The following is a 22,310-nucleotide window of genomic DNA, read 5'->3' on the forward strand; positions in this document are numbered from 1 at the left end:
GGACTTGCTTCCATTCAACCACAAGAGCATTAGTGAGGCTGGGCACTGATGTTGGGCGATTAGTCCTGGCTCGCAGTCGGCGTTCCAATTCATCCAAAGGTGTTCGATGGGGTTGAGGTCAGGGCTCTGTGCAGGCCAGTCAAGTTCTCCCACACCGATCTCAACCAATCATTTCTGTACGGACCTCGCTTTGTGCACGGGGGCATTGTCATGCTGAAATAGGAAAGGGCCTTCCACCAAACTGTTGCCACAAAGTTGGAAGCACAGAATCGTCTAGAATGTCATTGTATGCTGTATCGTTAAGATTTCCCTTCACTGGAACTAAGGGGCCCGAACCATGAAAAACAGCACCAGACCATTATTCCTCATCTACCAAACTTTACAGTTGGCATTATGATATCGGGCAGGTATGTTCTCCTGGCATCCGCCAAATCTAGATTCATCCGTCGGACTGCAAGATGGGGAAGCGTGTTTCATCACTCCAGAGAACGTGTTTTCACTGCTCCAGAGTCCAATGGCGGCGAGCTTTACACCACTCCAGCCAATGCTTGGCATTGCGCATGGTGATCTTAGCATTGTGTGCAACTGAGGACAGACTATTTTACACGTGCTGCACGCTTCAACAGTCAGTCGTCCCGTTCTGTGAGCTTGTGTGGCCTACCACCTCGCATCCGAGACGTTGTTGCTCCTAGACGTTTCCACTTCACAATAACAGCACTTACAGTTGACCGGGGCAGCTCTAGTAGGGCAGACATTTGACAAACTTGTTGGAAAGGTGGCATTCTATGACGCTGCCACGTTGAAAGTCACTGAGCTCTTCAGTAAGGCCATTCTACTGCCAATGTTGTCTATGGAGATTGCATGGCGGTGTGGCTCAATTTTATACACCAGTCAGCAATGGGTATGGCTGAAATAGCCAAATCCACTATTGAAGTGATGTCCACACACTGTTGTATATATAGTTTATCTACAATACAAAATCCATGTGTATGTGTGTGTGTAGAGTGTGTGTGTTATCATGTGTGTATGTATCATGTGTATGTGGGTGTCTGTGCCGGTGTGAAAAGCAAGAAAAAAAAAAAAAAAAATTATAAAATGTAGGCGCTCTCTCTCTCTCTCTCTCTACTGCAGCAGTCACGGTTCTCCTGGCCCTGCCCCTCCCTCTCCTGGCCCTGCCTCTCCCTCTCCTGGCCCTGCCTCTCCCTCTCCTGGCCCTGCCCCTCCTTCACTCCCTCCCTCTCCTGGCCCTGCCCCTCCTTCGCTCCCTCCCTCTCCCTCTCCTGGCCCTGCCCCTCCCTCTTCTGGCCCTGCCTCTCCCTCTCCTGGCCCTGCCTCTCCCTCTCCTGGCCCTGCCCCTCCTTCGCTCCCTCCCTCTCCCTCTCCTGGCCCTGCCTCTCCCTCTCCTGGCCCTGCCCCTCCTTCGCTCCCTCCCTCTCCCTCTTCTGGCCTGCCTCTCCCTCTTCTGGCCCTGCCTCTCCCTCTCCTGGCCCTGCCTCTCCCTCTCCTGGCCCCTGCCTCTCCCTCTCCTGGCCCTGCCCCTCCTTCGCTCCCCTCCCTCTCCCTCTCCTGGCCCTGCCCCTCCCTCTTCTGGCCCTGCCCCTCCCTCTCCTGGCCCTGCCTCTCCCTCTCCTGGCCCTGCCCCTCCTTCGCTCCCTCCCTCTCCCTCTCCTGGCCCTGCCTCTCCCTCTCCTGGCCCTGCCCCTCCTTCGCTCCCTCCCTCTCCCTCTTCTGGCCCTGCCCCTCCCTCGCTCCTCCCTCGCCTACCCCTGCCCCTCACTCCCTCCCTCTCCTGGCCCTGTCCCTTACACTCTCTCTCTCTCTCCTCTCTCTCTCTCTCTCTCTCTCTCTCTCTCTCTCTCTCTCTCTCCTGGCCCTGCCCTTACTCCCTCCCTCTCTCTCTCTCCTGGCCCTACCCCTCGCTCCCTCCCTCCCTCTCCTGCCGTTGATTTTGCTAATTTATTAAAAATAAAAAAACTTAAATCACATTTACATAAGTATTCAGACCCTTTTATCATTACTTTGTTGAAGCACTTTTGGCAGCGATTACAACGTCAAGTCTTCTAGGTTATGATGCTACAAGCTTTGCACACCTGTATTTGGCGAGTTTCTCCCATTCTTCTCAAGCTCTGTCAGGTTGGATGGGGAGCGTCGCTGCACAGCTATTTTCAGGTTTTTCCAAAGATTTTCCATCGGGTTCAAGTCTGGGCTCTGGCTCGGCCATTCAAGGACATTCAGAGACTTGTCCTGATGCCACTCCTGCGTTGTCTTGGCTGTGTGCTTAGGGTCGCTGTCTTGTTGGAAGTTGAACCTTCGCCCCAGTCTGAGTTCCTAACCTGCTCCAGAGCACTTTTCATCAAGGATCTCTCTGTACTTTGCGCCTTTCATCTTTTCCTTGATCTTGACTAGTCTCCCAGTCCCTGCCACTGAAAAACATCCCCACAGCATGATGCTTCCACCACCATGCTTCACCGTAGGGATGGTACCAGATTTCCTCCAGACATGACATTTGGCATTCAGGCCAAAGAGTTCAATCTTGGTTTCATCAGACCAGAGAATCTTGTTTCACTGGTGCCTTTCGTGTGCCTTTTACTGAGGAGTGGCTTCTGTCTGGTCACTCTACCACAAAGGCCTTATTGGTGGAGTCCTGCAAAGATGGTTGTCCTTCTGGAAGGTTCTCCCATCTCCACAGAGGAACTCAGGAGCTCTGTTAGAGTGATCATCGGGTTCTTGCTCACCTCCCTGACCAAGGCCCCTTCTCCCCCGATTGCTCAGTTTGGCTGGACTGCCAGCTCTAGGAAGAGTCTTGGTGTTTCCAAACTTCTTCCATTTAAGAACGAGGGAGGCCACTGTGTTCTTGGGGACCTTCAATGCTGCAGAAATGTTTTGGTACCGTTCCCCAGATATGTGCCTCGACACAATCCTGTCACAGACAATTCCTTCGATCTCATGGCTTGGTTTTTGCTCTGACATGCACTGTCAACTGTGGGATCTTATATAGACAGGTGTGTATGTTAAATGATTAAGCATCTTGGTGTCTGCGTGCCGGAGGGGAGGCAGAAGGGCGTAAGGGCATATTTACAACTTCTTCCTGACTACTCTATGCCCCGACCGACCCACGCCTCACCGCACAGAGACACCAGAACGCTTTCAGGGATACACTCCACTAATGGGCCCACGAGAGAGAGAGAGACACACACACACACACACACACACACACACACACACACACCACACACACACACACACACACACACACACACACACACACACACACACACACACACACACACCACACGTTTGCCCTCTCTCTCCCATAAACACAAACGCTCTTCTTCACAGTCATTGTCACATTTAAATTGAACTGTCACACTTACCCTCTTGTTACAGTCTCACCTCCACACTCAAAGACCAACCCTGTTCCAGTCAGTAAAATGTCCTAACCCATCTCTCCCTCCCTCTCTCTCTGCCTGCAGGACAGTAACATCCAGAAGAAGATAGACCATGAGATCCGGATGCGTGACGGGGCCTGTAAGCTGCTGGCTGCCTGCTCCCAGAGAGACCAGGCCCTAGAGGCCTCCAAGAGCCTGCTCACCTGCAACATCCGCATCATGGCCTTCATGTCAGAGCTGCAGAGGATGAAGGAGGCCCAGGTCATGCAGAGGGTCGCACTAAGGTCAGAGGGTAAACGGGCAAGGCAAGGGGGCGGGGTAGGAACTTAGAGGCGCATAAATGGAGGTATACCCATAGGGTGAAGGGTTTAATGTGTTCTAAGTGTGGCAATTGAGCAGGGTTTACAATTAGAATTTCCGTTGTCATCCTCTTCTTTCTGTCTCTACTAGGTCAGCGGATGCAGGGCCCACGGACGACAGACTACCCTGTAAAGGAAAGGTGGCCATCTCAGGTAGGCCCCAGGTGTGTGTGTGTGTGTGTGTGTGTGTGTGTGTGTGTGTGTGTGTGTGTGTGTGTGTGTGTGTGTGTGTGTGTGTGTGTGTGTGTGTGTGTGTGTGTTGTGTGTGTGTGTGTGTGTGTTGTGTGTGTGTGTGTTTACCTATGTAAAGGAAAGATGCATGTCTACCCAATAGCAGAGCTTCATGTAGTCCACTTCATCAGCCCCAGGCCCTGACACCCTGTCTCATCTCCTATTATGCCATGCATATGCTGTCCGTCATGCTGAGGGGGGCAGGCTCATGATAAGCAAGATCGTCTCTGGTCTCTTAGCCACCCCCCAAGGAGGACCCCCGCACTAGGGAGGGGTGAGGGTATGTGGGTTATGGAAAGGGGTGAATTTAAAGGGTGAGTGGGATAAGGGGTTAGGCTGGGTGTAAGGGGGGAGAGGGAGGACTGGGTGGAGGGAGAGGGAGGACTGGGTGGAGGGAGAGGGAGGACTGGGTGGAGGGAGAGGGAGGACTGGGTGGAGGGAGAGGGAGGACTGGGTTTGGGGGGAGGGAGGACTGGGTTTGGGGAGAGGGAGGACTGGGTTTGGGGGGAGAGGGAGGACTGGGTTTGGGGGGAGAGGGAGGAATGGGTTTGGTGGGGAGAGGGAGGAATGGGTTTAGGGGGGGATGGGTTTGGGTTTGGGGGGAGAGGGAGGACTGGGCTTGGGGGGAGAGGGAGGACTGTGTTTGGGGGGAGAGAAGGAATGGGTTGGGGGGGATGGGTTTGGGGGGAGAGGGAGGACTGGGCTTGGAGGGAGGACTGGGTTTGGGGGGAGAGAAGGAATGGGTTGGGGGGATGGGTTTGGGGGAGAGGGAGGACTGGGCTTGGGGGGAGAGGGAGGACTGGGCTTGGGGGGAGAGGGAGGACTGTGTTTGGGGAAGAGAAGGAATGGTTGGGGGGGGGAATGGGTTTGGGGGAGAGGGAGGAATGGGTTTGGGGGGATAAGGAATGAACGGGTGAGGATGACGTTAGGGGGGGAGGGAATGAGGGGGTGAGGATTTAAACATTTTATTGTTTAAAGAAATTATGCAAAAGAGGTGGCAAACAAGTTATGCTGCTCAGCTGATTGGTTGACATATTGTCAATGGAGAAATGTTGTGACTAAACTTAACACAAAGAAAAATAACTTGTATTACCAAATAAAGATAAATTACATAAAACACAATGGAAAAATACTTTGGAGTACCTTAAATGATACCATGGGCAGAAAACCTAATTAATCTCCATCGTTCATTGAAGGTGATGGGTCATTTATAACAAAACCTTTCGATATTGCCAATCATTTCAATGACTATTTCACTACTAAAGTGGAAACACTCAGACATGAAATGACAACATTGAACAGTGAACCATCATATTTTTGTATAAAAGATCTAATAATGAAAGAAGAGGATTGCTGTTTTTATTTTGGTCAAGTCCGTGTGGAGAGGTGGAAAAGCTATTGATGGGAAACTGTTGAGAATGGTAGCAGACTGTGTTAAAATATACTCAGCAAAAACAGAAATGTTCCTTTTTCAGGACCAAGTCTTTCAAAGATAATTTGTAAAAATCCAAATAACTTCACAGATATTCATTGTAAAGGGTTTAAACACTGTTTCCCATGCTTGTTTAATGAACCATAAACAATTAATGAACATGCACATGTGGAATGGTCGTTAAGACACTAACAGCTTACAGACGGTAGGCAATTAAGGTCACAGTTATGAAAACTTAGGACACTAAAGAGGCCTTTCTACTGACTCTGAAAAACACCAAAAGAAAGATGCCCAGGGTCCCTGCTCATCTGTGTGAACGTGCCTTAGGCATGCTGCAAGGAGGCATGAGGACTGCAGATGTGTCCAGGGCAATAAATTGTAATGTCTGTACTGTGAGACGCCTAAGGCAGCGCTACAGGGAGACAGGTTTGACAGTTGATCGTCCTCACAGTGGCAGACCACGTGTAACAACACCTGCACAGGATCGGTACATCTGAATGTTACACCTGCCGGATGGGTACAGGATGGCAACAACAACTGCCCGAGTTACACCAGGAATGCACAATCCCTCCATCAGTGCTCAGACTTTCCGCAATAGGCTGAGAGAGGCTCACCGAGGGCTTGTAGGCCTGTTGTAAGGCAGGTCCTCACCAGACATCACCGGTAACAACGTTGCCTATGGGCACAAACCCATCGTCGCTGGACCAGACAGGACTGGCAAAAAGTGCTCTTCACTGACGAGTTGCGGTTTTGTCTCACCAGGGGTGATAGTCGGATTCGCGTTTATCGTCGAAGGAATGAGCGTTACACCGAGCCCTGTACTCTGGAGCGGGATCGATTTGGAGGTGGAGGGTCCGTCATGGTCTGGGGCGGTGTGTCACAGCATCATCAGACTATTTACACAAATATTTACAAATGTTAAGTTTGCTAAAAATAAACGCAGTTGACCGTGAGAGGATGTTTCATTTTTTACATGTCATTTAGCAGACGCTTTTATCCAAAATGACTTAGTCAGGCGTGCATTTCTTTTTTTAAATGTATTTATGGTCCTGGTATTCGAACCCACAATCTTGGCATTGCAAGCACCATGCTCTACCAACGGAGCCGTATTACCACCCCTATTTGCTATATCTTTAACCAAACGTATAGGAGAGTGTGTCCACAGGCATGGAAGGAAGCTAAAGTAATTCCACTGCCTAAAAATAGTAAAGCACCCTTTGCTGCTCTAACAGCCGCCCAATCAGTTTGCTGCCTATTCTTAGTAAATTGATGGAGAGGATTGTGTTTGACCAAATACAATGCTATTTTTCAGACAAGTTAACTACTGACTTTTGTCGTGTCTTTGGCTATGCCGGATTAAGTGATATGACATGCTATTCTATAAAATCCTTTCTCTGTAATTAATATTACCTGATTGAGCTAATCATGTAAATGTAATTAACTAGAAAGTTGTGGCACCACGAAATAATATTTATAGAGCTGTTATCTTCCGAATAAACTCTTAAAGACCTAGTAATATTTTACATCAATGGCAGTCAATGTTAATCGTCACATTATTTCAGTCTCATCTGAAAGTTGTAAATTCTTGGTTATCTTCACGAACCCTGGCTAACAAGTTGAATCAGCAATACAAAATTGGGTTTAATTATTTATTTACTAAATACCTAACTAATCACACAGAATTACATATACACAGAATGAATCATACCTTGATTACCAATTATGTCATAAAGGAAAACGTCCCTGGTGGGTTGGGTTTGAGTGAAAGAGCGGGAAGACTGAGGAACAAAGGGAGAAGCTGTGCTATCGTAAATACAATATCCTATGCATTCTAAATTACCGCCCATTTGGAAAAGGAAATGCAATAAATATTTACTCTGAGCTGCGCTTCAATAGGTTGGTGGTAGATGGAAGGCCGTGTTGCCCAACAGAGTCCTTTGTCCTTTGAAGAGTGTCTCTGGTGGTGAACGGGATACGTTGTAGTGTCGTCGTTGTGTGGTAGACGGGATACTCTGTCTGTCCTTTCCTAGCCCACATTTACAGCTGCTGTTGCTAACTCAACGGCTAGGATGTCTCACTTCTTTAGTGAATAAGAGTTCAAAGTTCATACCATTCACAACCAAAGCTCACGCTGAGGTTGGCTTAGTTCTGTAGTTGACATGTTAGTCCTTTTTAACGTATGGACCGTCGTCCTCGGAACAGGAGGTTACATTTTTGTCAAGGGCTTTAAATAGTGGAGGGAGAAGGGTGTGTTTTCATAGTTTTATAACCCATGTCTCTTCACAGGGGCGGGCCACTGATTAGCAGAGCCCTAACCTTATGAAAACCCAAATCTCTCATTTGGAAGCTAAAATTACATTTAATCTTTTCACCAATAATTTTAAATTCAAAGATTTAAATTGCTCAACAATTCCATGTGAATCTGATAACTCTGTGTAGACTTTCCACTGTAGAGTTTGTCATCCTATCATTGATGAGAATGTCTCAGATGACAACCGAACTGACATCATATTCATTAAGTACCAACGCATATGTTCAACTGGTCGGATTACGAAAATATGGTACATTTCCCCCCAACTTCTTTGATGTTCCCAGACTCTGTTTAACAAAGGCTATTCAAGAGTCCCTCTGTAGAGTCAAGAGAGAGAGGGAAGGGAGAAAGTTATTTATGGGGGGGGGGGTCATAAACCTTACCCACAGGCCAGTGTCATGACACTTTCATCATGGGTATAGAGGGCACTCAACTACTACTGCACTGACTTAGATGACTGATGATTGGTTAATGGTAATGGATAATAAGTTGGAGCTATATTGTTAGGTTTCAGTGCAGCCTTTGATGTTATTGATTATAAATAGAAAAAACAAACTTGCAGTGGCTTTACATCACCTGTCATCACATGGTTGGAGAGTTATTTATCCCCCCCAAAAAACAGAGAATATTATTCAATGGAAGCTTCTCTGACATCAGATATGTACAGTGCGGTGTCCCTCAGGGCAGTTGCCTTGGAACGTTACTCTTCTCTATTTTTACAAATTATTTGCCACTGGTCTTACACAAAGCTAGAATGAGTATGTATGCGGCTGATTCCACACTCTACATGTCAGCACCCAAAACCAGTGAGCTCACTGAAATTTGTGTTTGATTCAAAATATTTAGTACGTTGACATGCACAGTAATAATTCGATATTCAACTGATTATGTCAGTAGGCAGATTATGCAATAGTCATGTAAACACCTTATTCTACTTATCTTAATCGGCGTACGGTCAAAATCGAAATAAGCATCTGCTGATTAAAACACCTGGTTTTCTGGGCAATCTTTTGAATTATCAGGACGTGTAAACATCTTAATGGGCATTCCAGTGGTGTATCTGATCTGCCAGCACCGGGAGCTCAAATCTCTCTCTTTAGCGCGAGTGAAGTGAGTTCGGAACTGGATGTACATGTCTTAGAAGTAGTTTTCACAAACAAACATATATTATGTCCGAAACTCAGAACAAATATGCTTCCCAAAAATAACATGGTCGCTGTGGTAGAACGTTTAGTTTGATTGGCAATTTTCGGCATTGATCAGAGTGCCATCAGGTAGCCTGATTTCAGATGTGTCCATGTAAACAGGATTATTAAAGAAATCGTTCTTCTTCCAAAGCATTTAAATGTTATAATCAAACTATTATATTAATCTGAGTATCCACAATAGTCTCATTATTGTTTGCATGTGAACATACTCCTACTCATTAAAGGGTGTGATCATTGCGCAAGTTGAGGAAGCCAAACTTCTAGGTATAACATTGGATGGTCAGTTATCATGGGCAGTGGTCTGTTATACAATATATTTTTTAGACAAAAGTCAACTGTACTAGTTGTTCAGGCTTTGGTCCTATCTTGATAACTGTCTGGTAATATGGTCATGTACTGCAAAGAAAGACCTAGCAAACCTGCAGCTGGCTCAAAACAGAGCAGCACACCTTTCCCTTAACACACCCATCATTTTTTGTTGTTGTATTGTTTGTATAATGTTTTAGTTGCATTGTTTGGATATCGTTGTATTTTACATTTGTGTGACTTTCCTTGTCTATCAATGTTTTGTTACTTGCCATGTTTTTTGTGGACCCTACGAAGTGTAGCTGCTGCTTCGGCAAAAGCTAATGGGGATCATAATAAACTAAACGAAATAAAAGGATGAGGGTGGGAGTAGAAAGGAAAATAGGTAATTAAAGGATTATGATGAACTGCGCTGGCTCAGTGGGAGGACAGGAGGACAGAGGGCTCTGAGGCCTGTCTGTCTGCTTCGGACTGCTCTCAGATAGAGGGGCACACACACACACAAAGGGAGTTGTTGAGTTGATGAACAGAAGTTGTGACTTATCATTGATTGACTGGGTAGACAGGAAGCCATTTAGCTAGTAAGCTCAGTTCAGAGCATGGACTATGTTAGACTAGACATCCACTGTACAGAAATTCATCATACACACACAAGCGCGCGCACACACACACAGATCACACACCACACACACACAGATCACACACCACACACACACACACAGATCACACACCGAGTGGCATTATGACAGTGACTGCCTGATGGAGGAGATAAAAGATCAGGGATCTGTGTGTGTGTGTGTGTGTGTGTGTGTGTGTGTGTGTGTGTGTGTGTGTGTGTGTGTGTGTGTGTGTGTGTGTGTGTGTGTGTGTGTGTGTGTGTGTGTGTGTGTGTGTGTGTGTGTGTGTGTGTGTGTGTGTGGTACGTGTTTCTGTGTGTGTGTGTGTGTGTACGTTACATTTGTGGCTGATTTCACTGTCACTCTGACTGTCCTTTGTCATTGCAGACCTGCGGATCCCTCTCATGTGGAAAGACACAGAGTACTTCAAGAATAAAGGAGGTGAGGAGTCAGTGTGCAAGAACTGGTGTGAATAGACTCATCAATGTGCTATTATCCATTGCTTTGATTTTGTGTGAAGAGATGTGATGTGAGTCAACTGAGTGAGTGAAGCCATGTGAATCGATTCGAATTTGGGTAAAGTGGTATCCACAAAGCCTCCCAGGGTAGGAGTGCTGATCTAGAATCAGTTTAATCTTTTAGATGATAATGAATAACATTACATGGACAGGTGGGAGATCGGATCCTATGTCAGCACTCCTACTCTGAGACGCTTTGGGCCCTGGGCAAGAAAACTCTTAATGTATTAGAACTGAAGCACTGAACATTTGACCATAACAGTTCATGCTCTTTTAAAAAGACGTGTAGATCTTAACTTCTATACGGCTATTGAAATGTATGTACGTTTCTATTTTTCCCTCTGTAAAGTCAGCAGCTCACTGACAAGCAGACATTCCAACAGTAAGTGATTGGGTATGATGGCCTCGGGCTTAGAAACCTGCCGCGCAGACAGCCCTCTTCTGTTCTGTTGTCTTTGTCTGTGCTACTGCAGCAAAGAGGCCTGGATCTGCGTAGGATCTGGTAATTGTAGTTCTAGGTGCTCTTTTGATACTGCTGTGTTCTGGTTTATATTGACTGCTACGTGTTATGGTAAAAAGACTCCTTGGTGAGGTCTGAAACCCGACTCCTTGGTGAGGTCTGAAACCCGACTCCTTGGTGAGGTCTGAAACCCGACTCCTAGGTGAGGTCTGCATGAGCTAATAGATCTATACGCATACTAATGAACTCCAGGGACAGGAGCCTTGGTGGAGCTTAATGAGGCAATTAGTGCAGGTTGTTAAGTGCAGTGGGAAGATAAGGAAGCCCAAGATGGCAAGGACAGAGTGTGTGCTTTTGATACATGCATGCACATACACACCTGCACTCACACTCCCAAATACATTTAGTGTAAAATGATACACTCACACTCCCAAATACATTTAGTGTAAAATGATACACTCACACACCGTGCTGCATGTGAAGAACACTCTTAAAGCTACTTAGGCCAGACTCTCACAGTGCGGCTGTCCAAGTCCAACAGCTGCTAGAGTTGGTGTTGTTCCTCCCAGTCTGGCCAGTGTGACAGCCAAACCCACAATCCTCCAATCATTTACTCTGTAGCCTCCGTCTGTTTAAAACATCCACAGAGGGTGCAGATAGTGCCAGAGGAGTTCTCAAGTGGGGAAATCTAGTCAAATGTCTTCCACATGCTGCTTTTCTCACTTCTCTCTCTCTCTCTCTACCTCTCTCTCTCTCTACCTCTCTCTCTCTCTACCTCTCTCTCTCTCTCTCTCTACCTCTCTCTCTCTACCTCTCTCTCTACCTCTCTCTCTACCTCTACCTCTCTCTCTACCTCTACCTCTCTCTCTACCTCTATCTCTCTCTACCTCGCTCTCCCTCTACCTCTCTCCCTCTACCTCTCTCCCTCTACCTCTCTCTCTCTACCTCTCTCTCTCTACCTCTCTCTCTCTCTCTACCTCTCTCTCTCTCTCTACCTCTCTCTCTCTCTCTCTACCTCTCTCTCTCTCTCTACCTCTCTACCTCTCTCTCTCTCTCTCTCTCTCTACCTCTCTCTCTCTCTCTCTCTCTACCTCTCTCTCTCTCTCTCTCTCTCTACCTCTCTCTCTCTCTCTCTACCTCTACCTCTCTCTACCTCTCTCTACCTCTCTCTCTACCTCTCTCTCTACCTCTCTCTCTCTCTCTCTACCTCTCTACCTCTCTCTCTACCTCTCTCTCTACCTCTCTACCTCTCTCTACCTCTCTCTCTACCTCTCTCTCTCTACCTCTCTCTCTCTCTACCTCTCTCTCTCTCTACCTCTCTCTCTCTACCTCTCTCTCTACCTCTCTCTCTACCTCTCTCTACCTCTCTCTCTCTCTCTCTCTCTACCTCTCCCTCTCTCTGTCTACCTCTCTCTCTATCTCTCTCTGTCTACCTCTCTCTCTATCTCTCTCTGCCTACCTCCCCCTCTTCTCTCTGTCTACCTCTCTCTCGCTCTGTCTACCTCTCTCTCTACCTCTCTCTCTCTCTCTCTCTACCTCTCTCTACCTCTCTCTCTCTCTACCTCTCTCTCTCTACTCTCCTCTCTCTCTCTCTACCTCTCTCTCTCTCTCTCTCTACCTCTCTCTCTCTCTACCTCTCTCTCTCTCTACCTCTCTCTCTCTCTACCTCTCTCTCTCTCTCTCTACCTCTCTCTCTCTCTCCCTCTCTCTCTCTCTCTACCTCTCTCTCTCTCTACCTCTCTCTCTCTCTACCTCTCTCTCTCTCTACCTCTCTCAGAGCTGCATCGGTGTGCAGTGTTCTGTCTGCTCCAGGTGGGGGCGGAGATCCACGACACAGACATGGTGATAGTGGACCGGACACTCACCGACATCTGCTTTGACAACACCATAGTGTTGTAAGTCCTATTTGGGTTGTGTTGTATCTAAGGCTGCGTTTACACAATTATTGGCAAAAGAGCTAATCTGATTGGTCAAAATACCAATTAGTGGAAATATATCAGAATTGGGCTGCCTGTGTAAACACAGCCTTGCTGTCTTATCTTTCATATAGAGAGTGTTGTTTGGTCTGTATAAGGGCATGTTTATTTAATGTCATGATTGTATGATAAAGATAGATAAGATTAAGGTAGATAATGGATATATTTTTGAAATCCTGTATCAGTAACTGATACATATATAGTACCAGTCAAAAGTTTGGACACACCTACTCATTCAAGGGTTTTTCTTTATTTTTACTGTTTTCTACATTGTAGAATAATAGTGAAGACATCAAAACTATGAAATAACACATATGGAATCATGTAGTAATCAAAAGAGTGTTCAACAAATCAAAATACATTTTATATTTGAGATTCTTCAAAGTAGCCACCCTTTGCCTTGATGACAGCTTTGCACACTCTCAACCAGCTTTACCTGGAATGCTTTTCCAACAGTTTTGAAGGAGTCCCCACATATGCTGAGCACTTGTTGACTGCTTTTCTTTCACTCTGTGGCCCAAATCTTCCAAAACCATCTCAATTGGGTTGAGGTCGGGTGATTGTGGAGGCCGGGTCATCTGATGCAGCACTCCATCACTCTCCTTCTTGGTCAAATAGCCCTTACACAGCCTGGAGGTCTGTTGGGTCATTGTCCTGTTGAAAAACAAATGACAGTCCCACTAAGTGCAAACCATGTGGGATGGCATATCGCTGCAGAATGCTGTGGTAGCCATGCTGGTTAAGTGTGCCTTGAATTCTAAACAAATCACTGACAGTGTCACCAGCAATGTACCATCACACCTGCGCCTCCATGCTTCACGGTGGGAACCACACATGCGGAGATCATCCGTTCACCTACTCTGCATCTCACAAAGACACGGCGGTTGGAACCAAAAATCTGAAATTTGGACTCATCAGACCAAAGGACAGATTTCCACCGGTCTAATATCCATTGCTTGTGTTTCTTGGCCCAAGAAAGTCTCTTGTTCTTATTGGTGTCCTTTAGTAGTGGTTTCTTTGCAGCAATTCGACCACGAAGGCCTGATTCACACAGTCTCCTCTAAACAGTTGATGTTGAGATGTCTCTGTTACTTGAACTTTGTGAAGCATTTATTTGGGATGCAATTTCTGAGGCTGGTAACTCTAATGAACTTATCCTCAGTAGTAGAGGTAACTCTTGGTCTTCCTTTCCTGTGGCGTTACTCATGAGAGCCAGTTTCAACATAGTGCTTGATGGTTTTTCCGACTGCAGTTGAAGAAACGTTAAAAGTTCTTGACATTTTCCGCATTGACTGACCTTCATGTCTTAAAGTAATGATGGACTGTCGTTTGTCTTTGCTTATTTGTTCTGTTCTTGCCATAACATGGACTTGGTCTTTTACCAAATAGGGCTATCTTCTATATACCCCCCTACCTTGTCACAACACAACTGATTGGCTCAAACACATTAAGAAGGAAAGACATTCCACAAATGAACTTTTAACAAGGAATACCTGTTAATTGAAATGCATTCCAGGTGATTACCTCATGAAGCTGGTTGAGAGAATGCCAAGAGTTTGCAAAGCTGTCACCAAGGCAAAGGGTGGTTACTTTGAGGAATCTCAAATATAAAATATATTTTGATTTGTTTATCACTTTTATGATTACTAAATATTCCATATGTGTTATTTCATCGTTTTGGTGTCTTCACTATTATCCTACAATGTAGAAAATAGTAAAAATAAAGAAAAACCCTTGAATGAGTAGGTGTCCAAACTTTTGACTGGTACTGTACACTGACTGTACAAACCATTATGAACACCTGCTCTTTCCATGACATAGACTGACAGGTGGATCCAGGTGAAAGCTATGATCCTTTATTGATGTCACTTGTTAAATCCACTTCAATCAGTGTAGATGAAGGGGAGGAGACAGGTGAAAGAAGGATGTTTAAGCCTTGAGATTATTGAGACATGGATTGTGTATGTGTGCCATTCACCAGTTGAGGGTGAATGGGCAAGACAAAATATTTTAGTATGGTAGTAGGTGCCAGGCGCATTGGTTTGTGTTATGAACTGCAATGTTGCTGGGGTTTTCACGCTCAACAGTTTCCCGTATGTATCAAGAATGGTCCACCACCCAAAGGACATCCAGCCAACTTGACACAACTGTGGGAAGCATTGGAGTCAACATGGACCAGCATCCCTGTAGAACACGTTCAACACCTTGTAGAGTCCATGAGCTGACAAATTGAGGCTGTTCTGAGAGCAAAAGGGGCTGCAACTGAATATTAGGAAGGTGTTCTTAATGTTTGTACACTCAGTGTACATTCTGTGTATGTATAAGCATGTGTTTTCGGTGTGTGTGACTGTGTGTGTTTGTATATATTTGTTTTTGCTGTGTGCATGCATTTCTATGCACGTATAACTGTGTATCTCTCCATATGTGTTTGCCGTATCAAGCAGCGAGGCCAGCCCGGGATTTGAGCTGCGCGTGGAGATGTACAGCTGCTGTTCAGAGGAGGACTACTCGACAGGGAGCACGTCTCGGAAACTAGCCAGCAAACTGAGCAGCTCTCTGGGCCGTTCGGCAGGGAAGAAGCTCCGCGTCGCCATGGACCCTGGAGCCTGCAGCCCCATCAGCAACGGAGGAGGAGCCACGCTGCTGCTGCCTCTGCCCACAGTGGTGTGAGTGTGTTTATGTTGTGTACACACGCTACTTCTCTAGTGATATTCACACACCCTGAGACGTATTTCTAGGCATGTAGTGTACAGTCATTCATACAGACACACGTATGCAGTCCTGCAGCGAAACACCCACACAAAGTCACTGACGTAGACACCGACGTGTGTATTTAGTACCACAGTCACACAGCTCACCAGTGCCTCTGCCATGTGTTCTGTTCACAGGGGACCGAAGTACCATCTCTTGGCCCACACCACCCTGTCACTGTCACACGTCCAGGACAGCTTCCGCACACATGACCTCAGCATCTCGGGCAACGGTAGATCACAGTAGGGATGTGGTTTATCCATGTACAGTAAATATGGGTCAGACTTCTCTTTCTCTCCCTCCCTCTGTTTCAGTACCTCTCGCTCTCTCAGCCCTCCACACCTCTCTGATTCAGAGGGGTTGGGTTAAATGCAGAAGACAACATTTTGGTTGAATGCATTGTTGTGCTACTGACTAGATATCCTCTTTCCCCATGTCTTTCTCTCTCCATTTATCCCAGTCTCCCTCCCTCTCCCAGCCACGATGTTAGCTGTCTGACAGTCATTGTCAAGGTCATAGTAATAAATTGGAGTCAGTGCTGTGTAAAACTCCAATGATGAGGTGTACAGGGGAGTAGACACCATGACATGTGCTGCTGCTTAATTCATTGCCCCTTACTTACAGCTGTAATAAAGTTTGATGGGCACTCCACTGTTGTTCGGGGCTCACCTTGCAGCTGTGACACTTGTATTCCCTGCTATTGTGTGTGTGTGTGTGTGTGTGTGTGTGTGTGTGTGTGTGTGTGTGTGTGTGTGTGTGTGTGTGTGTGTGTGTGTGTGTGTGTGTGTGTAGATGTTTCATTCCTTTCTCTCTCTATCCCCCTGTCGTTCCCTGTAGAGGAGTGTTCACACTGGGTGCCTCTCTACGGCAATGTGTGTTGTCGCCTGGCTGCCCAGCCTCACTGTATGACCCAACAGATGATGAGCGGCTGCTTGAAGGTCAAGGTGAGGGTGTCTGTGTGTGTTTGAGAGGATAGCAAGGCATGTCTCTCTCTCTCTCTAATTAGCGTCTCTATCTCTCACAGCAGTTTGGAGGTGACCCTCAGAGTTGGACAAACGTCTACGGCGTCCTTAAAGGGACAAACCTTTTCTGTTACCACCGGCAAGAGGATGTAGAGGCTAACATAGAGCCGGCTTTTACCATTTCCATCAATAAGGTCAGTGGATGGAGAAAAAAAACGTCCCACATACGCACACTCTCAACATGAAACAATAAAGCATGCTAGCTGGTGGCCCCTGACCCACAGCAAAAAGTCCTCATTCAGCTTCAGACAGAGACAGTTCTGTAGAATCATGCATCAATCAGCAGCTCTGACTGCTCTGCTCTCAGGATCAAGCTGAACCCAGTGAGGCGGAACAGGGCACTGCTGCCACCTACTGGTGGGGATGGGGAAATACATTTGGAGTACTGTCTTTAGGGTGTCACAATAATATCTCCTTTCTCCTGAAATGTACACTCGTTTACTACTTCCCAAAGCATTGGATTGGTGGAGGCAGGGGCTACAGGAAGTTTCCACCCATTATACCAGTCATTTCCTTTCAAATTAGTGAAGGGAAGTGAACATGTGCACACTTTGGGAGGAATGAGAGACAATTGGGACGTATTTAACTAGGCAAGTCAGTTATGAACAAATTCTTATTTACAATGACGGCCTACCCCGGGCCAAACCTGGACCATGCTGGGCCAATTGTGCACCGCCCTATGGGACTCTCAATCACGGCCGGATGTGATACAGCCTGGATAGCTGATAACTGGGACAGATTCATGCTTGAGGTTACTTGAGTGGACTTGGCATATATGTCACTCACTGCTCTGTGTGTCAGTAAGTGCATTCACGCACTGTGAGTTGACGAGAAAATAAATGCTTTGATGCTTAAATTCATCTTTTTGGGGGGTTATTGAATCATTTGGTCAAATGCAACACTATTAGCTGATTGTGTGTGTGTGTATCCGGTCTGTTAGAAGACGAGAATACGGGCGTCAGAGAAGGACCGCCACAATAAGGCCCAGAGTATCTGTATCAGTAACCATTATGGAGGAGAGGAGGTGACACACACACTCTCAGCAGACAGTCGTGAAGACACACACCGCTGGATGGAGGCCTTCTGGCAACAGTTCTATGACATGAGTAAGTAGGCTGATCACATGATTAGGGGCCTGAGTTCTTCATTGGTGAGCTCAGGGGAAAACTCCTGGCCCTAGAGTAGACATACACACCCTACACTATAGGTCCTGATATGCTCTTGTTCATGTGCTCATTGACTCCTGATGTGTCGTTAGTGGTTTTCTCAGGTTGATTGGATGTTGGAAGATGACTGACAGTTTCCTTCTTCCCTGCAGGCCAATGGAAGCAGTGCTGTGACGACTTAATGAAGATTGAGCTGCCATCGCCCCGGAAACCAACCCTGGTCACATCGAAACAGGGTTCTCTTTACCACGAAATGGGTAAGACAGCGACCCAAATTGTCCATAATACTTTTTATATGATTCAGTAATATGTTGTGGACACTTAGACTTGAGTTTCTTCCGCTTTTATTTATTAGTAATAAATCTAGAACATATAGTAATTTGTTAGTTAGTTTATAAGTTTAGGGTTACAAAAATCATAGCTTAATAATAGGTTAATAGGTTTACAAAAACAAATACATTTAAATATATACGGAACAAAAATATATAAATACAACATGCAACAATTTCAATGATTTTACTCAGTTACAGTTCATATAAGGAAATCAGTCAATAGAAATAAATAAATGAGGCACTAATCTATAGATTTCACATGACGGGGCAGGGGCGCAGCCATGGGTAGGCCCACCCACTTGGGAGACAGGCCCAGCCAATAAATAAAAAATCCCGGAAAAAATGGCTTTATTACAGACAGAAATACTTCTCAATTTCATCAGCTGTCGGGGTGGCTGGTCTCAGATGATCCCACAGGTAAAGAAGCCGGATGTGGAGGTCCTGGGCTGGCGTGGTTATACGTGGTCTGCAGTTGTGTGGCTGGTTCAATGTACTGCCAAATTCTCTAAAACAACCTTGGAGGCGGCTTATGGTAGAGAAATTCTCTGTCAACAGCTCTGGTGGACATTCCTGCAGTCAGCATGCCAATTGCACACTCCATCAAAACTTGAGACATCTGTGTCATTTTGTTGTGTGACAAAACTGCACATTTTAGAGTGGCCTTTTATTGTCCTCAGCACCAGGTGCATCTGTGTAATGATCATGCTGTTTAATCAGCTTCTTGATATGCCACACCTGTCAGGTGGATGGATTATCTTGGCAAAAGAGAAATGCTCACTACCAGGGATGTAAACAAATGTGTGGGCAAAATCTTAGAGAAATACGTTTTTTGTGCGTATGGAACATTTCTGGGATTTTTATTTCAGCTCATGAAACATGGGACCAACACTTTAAATTTTGTTCAGTATATTTCCAGAGGATGATAGTCCCCTTAACCACATGCGTGTTTCTGACTGTTCTAACAGTGGTGGTACATATGCATGAGCTCTCCATCGGACTCTACTCTGAGCTGCCTGCCACCACACTAGCACACCAACCAACCTCTATGCATAATGGATGGAAGTGTTCTTTTCTCTGACGTGCTGACTCTCTCTCTCTCTTCCTTTATCTCTCTCTCTCTTTGTGTTTCTCATTCCTTCCTTTTTGGCTATCACCTTCCCTGCCACTCTCCCTTGTTCCTGTGCTCAAATTACATTTCCCCCCTTTTTCCCACCATTATCATTCTATTCCCATCATTGTTAATTTTACACTCCAATGGAATTCTAATATTCATACATTCTAAATGAACTCCTTTTTACCGCGTTATGCACATCAATTTATTCCCCAAATCATGTATCACAACTTTATTTCACCCTGCCCGTCAATGCACATACCTGCCCCCCCCCCCTGGACCCTAGCCCCCCTCACCATCCCGTCCTGTGAGGGTATCTTGCTGCAGGATAATGCTGTGTCTGCTGAGATTCGTGCTCTGCTCTCCTCCTATTACAACGACAGGTGAAGTACCAGTGGGGTCCACTCACACACTGCAGTATTGAACCTGACCCCACCCCCCCCTTCAACTAGCATCACCAAGTCTAGGTCTAGCCTCTCTGAACTGTATTCCACTGTCTCAGCGTTATTAGGACGGTCTGTCCGACCACAGTAATGACTTTCCTCTGTTCCTCCTAGTTATTGACACCTCTGATGACATCAGTACGGTGACGGACATCCTGGCGCGGCGGATGGAGGAGCTGGAGCTGAGGAGCCAGCTGGGGACCTCTCCTCCCTGGATGTCCCTGTTCGAGGAGTCTCCTGGTTGCCCCCGCACCCACAACCGCCTCCCCCACAGCCCCCTGCGCTGCCCCCGGCCCGGCCTGCTCTCCTCAGAAGCCAGCCTGACCTCGGACAGCGACAGCCCCTGCAGCACCAGCCCTTGCTCCCGCTACAGTGGCTGGGCAGAGCCCCTCTCCCTCTCCTCCCCCTCCTCACACTTCCGCCCCCGCACCCTCTCCCTGGACGCCAAGCTCAGCACCCTCAGGGGCAGGGGGTATGGAGGGGTGTTACAGTGCTCCTGTCAGCCCCCCTCCTCCTCCTCCCTTGCCCCCATCCCAGCCCAATGCGTCCCCCAGGCCACCCTGTCCTGCTCCAGCTCTACCTCCAGTAACAGCTCCAGCGAGGGCAGCCACAGCCCTGAGTTGTCAGACGGCACCCCTTTCTCACGCCCCTCTTCGGCCCGTCAGAGCCTCAGGAACTTGAGGGCTAAACTGGACCCCCGGAATTGGCTCCAGAGCCAGGTATAACCCAGCTCAGACCCCACTCATCTAAACCACAGAGCCAGGTATAACCCAGCTCAGACCCCACTCATCTAAACCACAGAGCCAGGTATAACCCAGCTCAGACCCCACTCATCTAAACCACAGAGCCAGGTATAACCCAGCTCAGACCCCCAGATCACCCAAGGTCCTGGTAAGAACTGACAGGAAGGAAGCCCCCACTTCCTCTCTGATGAAAGGGCGTTGGTATTAACTGGAATGACTTCACTCTAATGACAGGAGAATTGTGAATTGTCAGTGTATGGGAATGTTTAGTATCTGAATGTGGTCAGAGGGTTGTTGGTGTAACTTGTGATCTATTCAAATGGCTAGACCCACTGTCGCCTGTAATAGCAATTAAATCCTGCCAGAAAAAGTCCTCTGAAACTACTAATACACTGATTTGCTTATTGCATGATAGTGCTCGAAGTCGAGGAATGTGTTGTTTCAGATCTTTAAACTTCTCAGAAAGTGAATGAATTTTGAAAGCTCAACTTAATGCAACTGTGCTCCCATTAATTTACTGTGCTACTTGTTACTACTGTGATAACATCAGGGTCACTTCCTCGGCTGGGTTTCCAGAACTTCCCCTACATTCATTAACACATTGTAGGCCTAATACACATCAACCAATATTTGAGTTCACCAGGACATTCCGTTAAGAAACTGACAACAATTATTTGTACCAATGTATGGAGTAATTATAATGAATTGAAGGAAGCCTAAGGTAATGTACTACATAATCACGAGAAGCCATATTAACTCCTGTGTTACACTGCCTCATTCAAGTTCCGGGGTGCAAATGTACTGACTGAAGAGCGTAGAACCTGGGAATGTGCATACATGGGTGAAGAGTTTTGGAATCCCACAACTCTGACCTCTTTGTTGATTTATAGCTTAGTTTGTGGTACTACAGTCATAACGTTATGCCCGGCAAACCGGTCTCAGAATTCTGCTGCAATATGATATGAAACATTGTAATCGATCAAATATGCAATGCAGGAAATATTGATCTCTAGAAAATATTGTGTTGTGTTTTTTGTCTTAAAATAGTGTAGTCTTTCACCTAATGCCAAGCAGCTGATTGTATTGGTTAAGTGATGAGGTGGGCAGGGGTAGGTGTGTCCCTGGTCTGTGCAGTAAAGCCTAACAATCCCTGTGCTTCTAATGGACTTTCTAACATGCCACTGTGTCCCAAGGGCTCACAGCTGGCTCACTCCTTTTTACTCAGAGTAAAACAACTGTACATGCTTCAAAGTGGCATTTGTTACTGTAAAGTTTTTTTAATAAGTTAACAAAACTCTTCTTTTTCTTATACATTATTACGTGATTGATTTTGTTATAAATACAGCTATATTGATTTATTTTAACAGATTGCATATCTATAACTGTGTCTAATAGATAACATTGAATGTTAACAAGAGTGTCTTGTGTTAGCAGACTGTCTGCATGCACGTCATCCTGGGGGAGAAAGAAATAAGGACTCAGTCATGTTTTAAATATTGTATTAAACATAACAATAATAAATGGTGTATCCATTCAGAAACAGCCTTGGATTATTTATTCTGTCATATCTCTCCTTTTAGTGGAAATGATATACATCATATAATCCCAGTAGAAATGTCACGTCAGTATGACATGAGGATTAAAGCCATCCACTAACCCTAGATCAAACATCACTCTCGATCAAACACCATGTGCTTTTTGTCAATGTTGACTAACTCTGTGTCAGTTGACCAAAAACCTATGTCAACACAGACCCATTCAATTTACAGAGCATGTCCACACACTTTATTCAAAATAAATAATAAAACGAGTGCATGCCAAAGTATTTTGTTTATATATAGTTTAGAGACGGAATTAATATTTCATCCATTTAAAATTGAAGTCTGAATGTACTCCAAGAGCCATTGACCTAGTTATCACGATCATTCTCTGCAC

The 22,310-nt window shown here is 46.1% G+C and overlaps 1 protein-coding gene across 1 annotated transcript; it reads left to right on the forward strand.

Moving 5' to 3' along the window:
• Nucleotides 1–1,033: 1,033 nt before the first annotated feature.
• On the forward strand, nt 1,034–21,909 carry LOC120043094 (rhotekin-like). Its single transcript, XM_038987822.1, has 12 exons — nt 1,034–1,057; nt 3,474–3,673; nt 3,840–3,901; nt 10,241–10,294; nt 12,609–12,726; nt 15,249–15,473; nt 15,696–15,790; nt 16,396–16,502; nt 16,586–16,714; nt 17,521–17,686; nt 17,899–18,003; nt 19,747–21,909. The coding sequence occupies exons 1-12, from the start codon at nt 1,034–1,036 to the stop codon at nt 20,355–20,357; spliced, it is 1,896 nt and encodes a 631-aa protein (XP_038843750.1). The 3' UTR covers nt 20,358–21,909.
• The last annotated feature ends 401 nt before the right edge of the window (nt 21,910–22,310 follow it).

Source organism: Salvelinus namaycush, unplaced genomic scaffold (assembly GCF_016432855.1).
Source record: "Salvelinus namaycush isolate Seneca unplaced genomic scaffold, SaNama_1.0 Scaffold867, whole genome shotgun sequence".
Lineage (NCBI taxonomy): Eukaryota > Metazoa > Chordata > Actinopteri > Salmoniformes > Salmonidae > Salvelinus > Salvelinus namaycush.

Coding starts and splice junctions, on each gene's coding strand:
- LOC120043094 (XM_038987822.1), top strand. CDS start 1,034: ATGTGTATGTGGGTGTCTGTGCCG. Junction 3,902..10,240: donor AGGAAAGGTGGCCATCTCAG/GTAGGCCCCAGG, acceptor TTGTCATTGCAG/ACCTGCGGATCCCTCTCATG. Junction 17,687..17,898: donor GCAACAGTTCTATGACATGA/GTAAGTAGGCTG, acceptor TCTTCCCTGCAG/GCCAATGGAAGCAGTGCTGT.